The following is a 10,627-nucleotide window of genomic DNA, read 5'->3' on the forward strand; positions in this document are numbered from 1 at the left end:
GGCCTCTGGCTCCCGCCGCGACAGCTGCCGGGCGCCCTCGACGAGCCCATCTCCCGGCGCGCTCGCGCCTGGCGCGGGGACCCGGGTACCGCACAGGCAGCGGACCTCCGGCGCTCGGCTCCCGGGCCCCGGTCCACGCCGCCGCCCGCTCCTGCCCGCTGCGGGAGTGCAATGCGCAGGCGCCTCGAAGTCGCAGTGCCTTTTGTCCTCTCGGCGCCCCGTAGTGCCGTCTCCCAAGTGACACGTTTCCTTGGGGGCGTTGAGGGGGCGGGACCAAGGTGGCCGTCGGCTCTTAAAGGGACCCGGACGGGGGACGCGGGAGGCGGCGCCGCTGGAGGCAGCGCGGGGCGTGCGGTCCCGAGCAGGTTCGGGAGGCGAATGAGGGGCCGGGCGGGCTCGCGAGGGGCCGGGGGGTCCGCCGGGAGGGAGGGAGAGTTTCAGGGGTCCGGGCTGCGTTCTGGGCAGAGTCCCGCCTGGGCGGGCCCGCCGCTGCTCCCAGCTCTCAGATCCTGCTGCCTTGGCTGGGGCGGCCCGGTTCATTCATTCCCGGCCTGGGGACTCGTAGCTCAGACCCCCCGAGCCGCGGCCCCAATCCCAGCCCGAGGCCCAGCGCACTCGAGCGCTCACGGCCCAGGCCTTCTCCCCTCCGTTATACAGACCGGGGAAACTGAGGAGGCGACAGCTGACCGAGGTCGCCCCGCCCGTCCGGGCCGAGGCTGGCCTCACCAGCCTTCTTGCCTCCCAGGGCCCCTCCGTGACCACTTCCCGGGGGTCCGCACAGTGCGTGGAGCTCGGCGGGGTGGGGGCGGGGGCGGCCTCGGCGTCGGGAGCAGAGTCCAGAAGGAAGCAGTGCGGGGGAAGGGCGAACTGCTTGGGGAGAGGGGCAGGGCTGTGAGCCCGGAGATCCAGATTCTAGCCCGGCTGTCACTAGCTGGGTGACCTCAGGCAAATTACTTCACCTCTCTGACCTTAGTATCATTCTCTGTAAAGTGCCAGTAATAACACCTTTCTCATCAGGGTGTTGGGGGACTTCAAGAAAATAATGCAAAAGTGACTGGTACAGAGCCTGGCATGCAGCAGGCACTCAGTCAAGCGGCTGGGAGTAAAGTGAGCCCAGAAGGGGATTGAGGCAGCCTGGAGGAAGGAGGCTGCAGGCCAGGCCGAATGAAAGGCCTCAGTGTCTAGGACTTCCTCCTCACTCTGCCCTCAGAGTTTGTTCAGGGCGGAGGTGCACACCTGGCAGTGGAGTTGGGGCCAAAGCCACGTCTACACCCCCTGGCTCAGTGTTGCCTAGCTCCAAGCCCGTAGTGACCCGTCTGGCCCTGGCATGGGCAGAGCCTGAGCCAGCCTGGCTGCCCTGGGGTGGGGTGGGGCCCTCTTCAGGACTGCAGTGCTGTGCCCCAGAGCTGGGCTCAGCCTGCCTGGCAAAGCACCCCACCCTGAGGTCATCTGGTATATTTCCAGCTTCGTCCCAGCTCCCCTTGAGGAAGAGGGAGTCAGGGGGGCTGCCTAGAGCAGGAGGTATTAGTCACCAACCTGAGAGCCAGTTTACACCTAGTGGTGGCAGAGGAACTGAGAAGGCCTGAGTCTGAGCAGACAGAACCCCTTCCTGGGCTCTTGGGAGTCCCAGTGCTGCCACGTTTCCTTCTGCCCAGGATTGTCCAGTCCCCAGACACCTTGGGGAAAGCAGTGTGGAGCCTCAGGTTCCATATTCTCAACCTTAGGTCAATTGGGACTAGAAAACACAGCACCTGTGAGTCAGGTTCCCCGCCTGTACCATGCAGCAGGCCTGTAAAATCACCTCATTTAGGGGCCGGCCCCGTGGCCTAGTGGTTAAGTTTGGCGGGCTCTGCTTCGGCGGCCCAGGTTCAGTTCCCAGGCGCAGACCTACATGCTGGTCAGTGGCCATGCTGTGGTGGCGACCCACATACAAAATAGAGGAAGATTGTCACAGAAGTTAGTTCAGGGCAAATCTTCCTTGGCAAAAAAGAAAAAGAAAAACATCACCTCATTGAACCCTCACACCACCACATATTTGTACAATTATAAGCTCCATCTTATAGAGATGGAAACTGAGGCCAGGAGAGGATAAGTGCTCTCCAAGGCCTAAGGCCAGAAAGTGGTGGATCCAGACTTGGACCAGGGCTGACTCCAGAGTCACCCTATTAACTAGGACACACTACTGCCTCCCTCCAGAGGCCAGACTCCAGCTAGGAGGAGGCCCGGAGTGGGGAGCCTCAGCCACCTCTGAGACTCTGTGTCCTGGGCCAGGTGCAATGGCAGAGAAGGTGCTGGTAACAGGTGGGGCTGGCTACATCGGCAGCCACACAGTGCTGGAGCTGCTGGAGGCGGGCTATTCGCCTGTGGTCATCGACAACTTCCACAATGCCATCCGTGGTGAGCATGGGGCAGGGGGCTGGGGCTTCTGGAGAGGATGGAAGGAAAACCCTCGCTTCCACCTCCACCTTCGAGGGGTGTGTGTGTGTGTCTGGCTAGTCTCTTGGGAACCCGGGACCCCATCGCCTCTGATTCTGATGGCCAGGAGAGGGCTCCATGGCTGAAAGCCTACGGCGGGTTCAGGAGCTGACAGGCCGCTCTGTGGAGTTTGAGGAGATGGACATCTTGGACCAGGCAGCCCTACAGTGTCTCTTCAAGAAGGTGGGTGATTGACAGGCAGGCAGGGGGCACTGCCGAGGGTCAGGGCCTGTAAAGCAACCTTTGACCCCGGCTCTGCCCCTGCAGCACAGCTTTATGGCGGTCATCCACTTTGCGGGGCTCAAAGCTGTGGGCGAGTCAGTGCAGAAGCCTCTGGATTATTACAGAGTTAACCTGACAGGAAGCATCCAGCTTCTGGAGGTGAGACGGGCAAGGACACAGACAGTGGGAGGACCTCTAGCCAGGCGGGCAGTGCCAAACACAGTGGTTAAGGGCCCGAGGATACAGTCAGACAAGGCCCAAGCTGTATCATCTTGGACACATGTTTTCTTTACCTCTCAGCCTCAGTCTCCCCATCTGTACATAGGAGTGCCCATACCTCAGCCTCACCCACCTGTGAAGGAGTAAGGGGGTGGGAATAACGTGTGAGGCAGAGGCCCCTGACGCCTCCCTTCCACGGCCAGATCATGAGGGCCCACGGGGTGAAGAACCTGGTGTTCAGCAGCTCAGCCACCGTGTACGGGAACCCCCAGTACCTGCCCCTGGACGAGGCCCACCCCACAGGTGGCTGTACCAACCCCTACGGCAAGTCCAAGTTCTTCATTGAGGAAATGATCCGGGACCTGTGCCAGGCAGACAAGGTGAGGGCCCCCCCTTGACCCAGCCCTGGCTCCGCTCATGGACTCCTCATGGCTTCCCCATGAGCCTGAGAATGGGATCCTGAGCAACTCCCAGCAAGGAGGAAGCTAAGGCTCAGGAAGCGGTGGTGACTTGCCCAAGGTCACAGCACTGGGGGGAGGGCCCAATCCTCTGCTCCTTTCTAGGGACAGAGAACAGGTGGGGCTTGGGGGGAAAGGGCTCAGGATTCAGCCGGCTCACACAGCCTGGGCCCCTACCCCCGATGTGACCTGTGTCCCACAGGCCTGGAATGCAGTGCTGCTGCGATATTTCAACCCCATAGGCGCCCACGCCTCAGGCCGCATAGGCGAGGATCCCCAGGGCATCCCCAACAACCTCATGCCCTATGTCTCCCAGGTAAGGGAGAAGTGGGGGGTGGCCCTAGGGTTGAGGGGGTACAGCTGGTGCCAAGGGCCTAGGAAGAGCTGACCTGATCTCCACTCCAGGTGGCGATCGGGCGACGGGAGATACTGAATGTCTTTGGTGACGACTATGACACAGAGGATGGCACAGGTGAGCCCAGGACCAGGAGGATTCAAGAGTGGGAGAGAGACTGAGGTGGGACAGACTAGACTGAACCTTCCTCCCCAACCACTTCCTCCTCTGCAGGTGTCCGGGATTATATCCACGTCGTGGATCTGGCCAAGGGCCACATCGCAGCCTTGAGGAAGCTGAAGGAGCAGTGTGGCTGCCGGGTAGGGAGAGAAGGGAGAAGCAAGGGAGGAGAAGGAGATGGAGTCCCGGGCAAATGGGGCCCAGAGGGGTGGTTAGTCCAGCCCCCCCCCAATTTCTGTTCACTCTCCTGGGCAGATCTACAACCTGGGCACCGGCACGGGCTATTCGGTGCTGCAGATGGTCCAGGCCATGGAGAAGGCTTCCGGGAAGGAGGTAGGCCTACCGTTTACCCCACCCCACCCGACTCACAGCAGCAGCAGACCTGGGCCCCTCCCACTAGCCTACCTGACGGGCACCCCAGCACTGCCCCGTCTACTTGGCCTGCGTTAGCACCCGGTGCTCGCAAGCGAGCCCCTGCTCTGCACCTGCACTTCCTGAGGGCCAGCTCAGCAGCTGGGTGGGTGAGGCCAGGGCCAGCTCAGGTAAGCCATGCCTGCCCCTTCTCTTGCAGATCCCGTACAAGGTGGTGGCACGGCGGGAAGGTGATGTGGCTGCCTGTTATGCCAACCCCAGCCTGGCCCTCAAGGAGTTGGGCTGGACAGCAGCCTTAGGGCTGGACAGGATGTGTGAGTGCCGGCTGGACTCCTGGGAGAGAGTTAGGGGCTAAGAAGGAACTGACTCGGTCTGGGCATGCCCACCCTGGGCTGCCTGAGGTTGGGGGGCCCTGCACTCCAATGTGGACCCTGACCACACACCTCACCCTATCACAGGTGAAGATCTATGGCGCTGGCAGAAGCAGAATCCTTCAGGCTTTAGCACGCAGGCCTAAGACCCTCCCCTACCATGGTCCAGAAAAGGAACAGAAACAACTGCCTGCTCTCCAGCCTCTGGCAGGAACCCAGGGGTCTCAGAGGCTCCCCTACCTCAAACCCCAGCTGGGCCCACTCAGCCCACCAGGCATGAGGCCAAGGGCTCCACTGACCTGGAGTCGGGGTCTCTAACTTTTCTCTTTCACAGGGTCTGGGAACCCATCAGCACCCCCAAGAGTGAGATGGGGAGGCAGGGCCCTGAGACAAAACACCCTCCTCCCAGGCACTAATTTATACTGCTATGAAGGAGCTTTCCAAAGTATTTAAAATAAAAAGTTTTCTTACACTGGGACAGATTCTTGCATGTGGTCCCTCTCTACCCCTCGGATAGAAGCAGCCATGCCTAAGAGTTGAAGCAATTTCTTTAATTTTATCGGAATCCAGGACACAACAAGAAAAACACCCAAAACCACATGGAGACAGAAGACGAGACACAACTCCTCCCCCACCACCCCCTGGGGACAGCGTGGGGGTGAGACAGCTGGGGGAGACCTTGAGCCTCAGTGCAGCCCTGCAGGCTCCAGGCCTGCGGGGGAGGAGGGTAATGGGGAGGCAGGGCCCAGCCCCAAGTCAGAAACAGCTGAGGGAAGACCCCCTCGAAGGACTCCGCCCCCTCACCAACACTCCTGCCCAGGGGCAGGGAGCCCACAGCAGCAAGGGGGCCTGGGGCCACAGACACATTCATGATTGAGAAGCAGCTGGAGTGGAGGCAGGAGAGACACACGATTATCTGGGCAGAATCAGTTGGGGTGGGAGGTGGTAGGTGGGGCCTGGGAGGGCCCCATGGGCCAAACCCTGAGGTCACAGGAGGGGGCCCAAAGCGGGGCTAGTGAGTGAGGTCCTGAGTGAGTGGGTCAGCGGCTAGGCCCCTTTCTTCCGCTGCCTACAGCCCCTCCAATACTGCTGCCAGGGGGGCCCACCTCCAGGGAAATGGGATAAGAAAGCAGCCCACCCCGTGCTGCAGACAGCCAGGTGGCTGAGGCCAGGAAGCAGGGCCTGGCCAGGCCTCGGCCCGCCTGCCCCAGAGGCCTGTGGGAAGAAGACGGGTCAGGGAGGGTGGGGACGGGCTCGACCGGCTCAGATCCAAGATGGTGCCGCACGTGCTGGGTCCCCCATGAGGTGGGGGATGCGCTGGAGGCCAGCAACTCTGGTTAGACAGGAGGCAGCAGCTTCTCAAGAAACTCCTTCACAGCTGCCATCTCCTGGGGGTAAGGGGGGACTGTGAGAGGCTCCTGGCTGGAGGGAGGAGGGAGAGGGGTGGGAGTGGGCAGTGGCCCTGCACCACTGACCTGAGGACAGGAGCTGTGCATGACACCTGGGTAAGTCTTGAACTGGACCCTGGCGGGTGTGACAACGGACCGCAGCTTTTCGGCCGTCAGGGCCCCAAACCGTACAGGAACCATGGGGTCCAGCTCCCCATGGCACTGAAGGATGGCCAGGTCCTTGGCACTGCCGTTGGCTGCCTGTGGGCCAGACAGGACTCAGAGGGCAAGGCCAGTGCTTCAGCACAATCCCCAAGCCATAGGGAGGCTCAAAGGGCTGGAGGAGAGTCGTGGAGACACTCACTTGGGGGAAGGCCCGGTGCAAAGGCAGCCAACAGCTCAATGCCACAATGCCAGCCAGGGGGTGGGGGCAGGTGAGGGCCGTGTAGAGGGACAGCGCCCCACCCTGGAGGGAAGAGAGAAGGAGAAGTCATGAGGGCTCAGCTCACTCGCCCACCCCCCAACCCACCTTTCTCTCCTCTCACCTGTGAAAAGCCTCCCAGGACAATACGATTGGCAGGGATCCCGTTCTTCATCTCGTGCTCAATCAAGGCCTTGACTGGGGGGAGGGGGCAAGACTAGGTGGGGGCAAAGCTGCTGGAAGGGCCCAAGGAAGGGAGCCAGACAGAGGTACTGCCCGGCACTTTCCTGGGGGACGGAGGGGGAGAGGGAGGATGCTGAGGAGGGGCTGGGGCCTTACTGTTCTCTGCTGCCTTCTTGATGCCAGCCTCGTCCTCTGGGGCGTCTGGACTCAGCCCCATCAGATCAAACCTGGGGGAGCAGAGGCATTGGCAGCTACTGGAAGACCCTGGCCAGCCTCCTGTAGCTCCCTCGGCTCCCATCCCCCTTCCCCAAACTCACCAGGAGGGCATCACCATCTTCATGTTGAGTGTCACAGGGATCCGAGGCCTGGGGAGAGACAGCAAGATGGGCCATCATGTTCAGGAGGGATGAGAAAGCCACAGCAGAGAGCCTGGGAGGGGGCAGGGCAGCCCCTGTGGCCCCTCCCAGCAGGCAGGGCCTGTGTTTAAGGTGTTGCCAGGCAACCTGCCACGTGGGGCTGGAGGCTGTGGTTGGGCATCAGCAGTAGCGATGGAGAAGCAGAGCCCAACACTCGGGTGTGACGGGGTTGCAGCTCAGTCGGTGAGTGCTTGGGGAAGGGGCACAGGAGGTCCTGGTGCTAGGAGGCCTCAGGTCTAGGAGGCCTGGGGCTGGGGGTTGGGGTTGGACCTCATTCCTGAGGGCTCCACAGGAGTGAAGGCTGAAAATGGCACTTCTGACTGCCCTGGGCCCAGGCCCCAGATGCAGCTGGGAGGGGAGAATAGGCCTGGGACCACAGGACCACTCCCCAGCTGATCCTCATCTTCAGCCCCTCCTTGCTGGGGTGACACTCACGCATGGGGACAGATGTATTTGACGTGAGGGAGCCGGATGGTGGAGAGGGCGTCAGCCCAGCTGTGCCTGTAGGAGGGAAGGGAGAAAGGCACGGATGTGGAGAGGGAGAAAGGGACGGCGGCAGGCCTCTCCAGCCCTGCCCACTGAGCCCCTCCCCAGCTCACTCACCCTGTGTCTCCAAGTCCATGTAAAAAAATAACCTGGAAAAGGAGCAGAGGTGGGGAGATGAGGAAGAGGGCAGTCATCATCCCGCTATCATTCCCCCTCTGTCCTCCAACTCCTGGCCTCCCATCCCCCACCCCCAAGGACCTGGGGGAACTGAGGTAATGGGCCCAACAGGTTATTACCCTCCTGCCTCCTGGCTTCAGGCTGCTCCCTTCTCGTCACTGCCACCTCCATATTTCCCACACCCCCTCCAGCCAGTTCCCCAGCTGGCCTGGGGGCCGCAGTGAGTAGGAGCGGACACTTACCGCGGCCGTTTCCCGCTCAGCTCCAGACACAGTGGCAGCATCGGTGAGCAGGGGCACAGACATGGTGTTACCACACATACACTGCAGGGCTCCACGGCTGGGGCCTGTGCGAAGTCAGGGGAGTGGTCAAGAGCAAGACCAGGCAGGGGAGGGACTCCTGACACAGGGGCAGGGCCTCAACCCAGGGCCTGCCTAGACCATCAGCCCCGCATAGCACTCCAGGTTCTGTCCCAAGCACAAGGCAAAGGTAGGCAAGAAGTCTCGGGCCAGAGCAGGTCGGAAGTTTGCCTCCATTCCAGGGCTGAAAAGCAGAGGCAGCCACCCTAGTGGCCTGGTTTTGGCCCTGTACACGGCCTGAGCTTGCTGGAGATGGGACAGAGGCAGGGCTTAGAGGCCGTGGGGGAGGGGAGCCAGGGCATCCCCTGCTGCGGGTAACTGCCTCCTCCCTGCTCTCCAATCATCCCCCTTCTCTAGAGCCCCTGGGTCCCCTCCTCCCCAACTCCCAGCCCTACTGGGAAATGAAGGGGAGAAAAATGCCAGTGAAATATGCTTCCAGCTCCTACCCACCCCCCAACACACACACATTTTCTTCGACCTCCCTCCCATCCAGCCCCCATCACAGCGGTTCCCGGCTCAGCTATTCCCAGAGCCCCTGGGGGCTGCCCATGTCCCCAGAAGACACATGGACTCCCATCCACGACCCACCCCTTAACTGGTGCCCCACACCTCCCTGAATGGGGCTACCTGTTGCTGCTGCTGCCCACTGACTCCAAACGGGTCCCCGCTTGACCACACTCTGGGACTCCCAAACACACAAAAGAATGTCAGGCTGGCTGGCTCCTCCCCATCCTTAGCAACCTCCAAACTCCCCGGAAGCTTTGCTACCTGCCCCTAAGTGCCTACCCTTCTCAGTAGCACCCACCCCTCCCACCCCCCCAAACAGGCTTCCATCTTCCACCTCTGACCCCAAGTGCACCTCTCCACAGTGGGACCTCTCACCTCTGACCCTGGGGTCCCTCTTCCCACAGGGGAATGCACCTTTCTCCCTGAGCTGGGATTCCCTTCCTTCTCCACTGGGGGACTTCCACCTCTCATCCCAGGGTGCCCCCTCCCTCTCAGAGTGGTGCCTTCCCCCCTGACCTGGGGTCTCCCTCCCCACAGTAAAAACTTCCACCCTGATCCAGGGTCTGCCACTCTCCACAATGGGAACTTCTCTTCTGACCAAGGGTCGCCCCCTTCCCACAGTGACATTTTCTACCCTGACCCAGGACCCGCTCCTGCTCACAAAGGGGCGTTCTACCTTTGATCCTGGGAGCCCCCGCCCCACAATGGGATCTTCCACTTCCGACCCTGACTTCCCTCTCATCACTCCCCGTTCTTGCCCCTTCTACCCCCAAAGTCCCCAGGACTGAACAGCGCCTCTTCGCACCTTACTCCCCACCCCCATCCCTCACAATCACGGTTCCCCCTCCCCATCGCCAGGACCCTCGCGGTGGTCCGATCGCCCCCCAGTGCCCTCCCTCCGCCTGCTGGACCGGGACCAGGGTACCTCCACTCCCTGGGGGGTTCAAGACCTCTCCGGCGAGTCTCCTCTTTCTCCGGCACAGACACACACTCTTCCCCCTCGGCCGCCCCCGCCGGAACTTCCGTTCGAGTCCCGGGAACCCAGCCACCTCGCTGCCGGAAGTAGCCTGGCCAGCGGTACGGAACCCGGAAGTGGGAGTGGGGTTTCTCCAGACAGGAGCTGCCATGTTGGATACGGTGGGGCCACGCCCCGTAACTAAGCCACGGGTCACCTGCAGAATCTGGACAGCGCATGTGTGACTCCTACTTGCTGCCATCACCCGTGAGCCTCCTGCAGGAAACCTGTCCGGAAGGACAGGCATTCGTCACAACTGGCACAGTTTCCCACTTTCCCATCCCCATGGGCGCGCTTCGTTACGGTCTTGGGTATCGACCACTGGCTTTAATGCCCTATTCCAGGATCATAGATGGAATTACACACTGAACGGAAAAGATCCTTAGAGACCATCTGGTTCTCCAGTCTTAATTTTAAGGATGAGAAAACAAGGCTCAGGGAAGGGAAGGAAACAGCAATCTCAGGATTACACCTTAATGCTGTCTCTCTGCACCTGCTTCCTGACTATAAAATGGTGATAATGACCACCCTGCCTACTTCACAGCTTTGCTGTTAGGTTCAAATGAGGTCGTGTGGAAATGCCATATACACTGTCAAATCACAGTGTGAGGGCTTAATGACTCTAAACAGGACCCTGGGAGAATAACACCGGCCATATCAGGACAGCTGGACAGGCACTGGGAGTGTTGTCTTAGCTCCGCCCTCACAAGCAATGCCATCCAGACAGTGCACAAAATAGCACCACTGATGAGATCCAGTTAAGAACAAAAAGGGCTTCATTTGGTCACCACTGAGTCACCCTTTGTTGCTTGCTGCCCTGGTAAAGTGGAAATGGGGTCCTCAGAAGGGCTGGAAGGGGAGGCAAACTGAGCTGAAGGCCCATGTCCAGGAGAAAACACGTGGGCATCTGCAAACAGGATGTGAGTCACACTCATCCCTCAGCAGCTCAGGACGCATTCTCCCAGCGTAACTTACGATAGTTTTTCTTTGAACTAAAAGAAAACAGTAAAATTAAAAGCTCAACGAAGCACTTTTTCCCGGGTC

The 10,627-nt window shown here is 60.6% G+C and overlaps 2 protein-coding genes across 5 annotated transcripts; one reads left to right on the forward strand and one right to left on the reverse strand.

Annotated features, from left to right (window-relative positions):
- Positions 1 to 267: 267 nt before the first annotated feature.
- Positions 268 to 5,109, forward strand: GALE (UDP-galactose-4-epimerase). The gene is made up of 11 exons (XM_014783978.2): positions 268 to 365; positions 2,272 to 2,397; positions 2,543 to 2,658; positions 2,743 to 2,856; positions 3,120 to 3,296; positions 3,577 to 3,690; positions 3,780 to 3,846; positions 3,943 to 4,028; positions 4,144 to 4,221; positions 4,460 to 4,574; positions 4,719 to 5,109. Exons 2-11 carry the CDS (start codon positions 2,277 to 2,279, stop codon positions 4,775 to 4,777), a joined length of 1,047 nt encoding a protein of 348 aa, XP_014639464.1. The 5' UTR covers positions 268 to 365; positions 2,272 to 2,276; the 3' UTR covers positions 4,778 to 5,109.
- Positions 5,110 to 5,161: 52 nt separating this feature from the next.
- Positions 5,162 to 9,589, reverse strand: LYPLA2 (lysophospholipase 2). 4 transcript variants are annotated; one of them, XM_087446568.1, is made up of 10 exons: positions 9,494 to 9,589; positions 8,689 to 8,740; positions 7,945 to 8,048; positions 7,475 to 7,540; positions 6,941 to 6,988; positions 6,780 to 6,850; positions 6,565 to 6,638; positions 6,384 to 6,485; positions 6,107 to 6,280; positions 5,162 to 6,019 (listed from the first exon to the last, which is right to left on the reverse strand). In XM_087446568.1, the coding sequence occupies exons 3-10, from the start codon at positions 7,983 to 7,985 to the stop codon at positions 5,969 to 5,971; spliced, it is 627 nt and encodes a 208-aa protein (XP_087302694.1). In that variant the 5' UTR covers positions 7,986 to 8,048; positions 8,689 to 8,740; positions 9,494 to 9,589; the 3' UTR covers positions 5,162 to 5,968. The 4 variants fall into 4 exon arrangements, with proteins under 4 accessions (XP_087302694.1, XP_004425778.1, XP_087302695.1 ...); XM_004425721.3 differs by lacking the exon at positions 8,689 to 8,740 and adding an exon at positions 7,643 to 7,674 and having other exon boundaries at positions 9,494 to 9,530; XM_087446569.1 differs by lacking the exon at positions 9,494 to 9,589 and adding an exon at positions 7,643 to 7,674 and having other exon boundaries at positions 8,689 to 8,713.
- Positions 9,590 to 10,627: the final 1,038 nt, after the last annotated feature.

This window comes from Ceratotherium simum, chromosome 22 (assembly GCF_057802395.1).
Source record: "Ceratotherium simum simum isolate JZ-2026a chromosome 22, ASM5780239v1, whole genome shotgun sequence".
Classification (NCBI taxonomy): domain Eukaryota; kingdom Metazoa; phylum Chordata; class Mammalia; order Perissodactyla; family Rhinocerotidae; genus Ceratotherium; species Ceratotherium simum.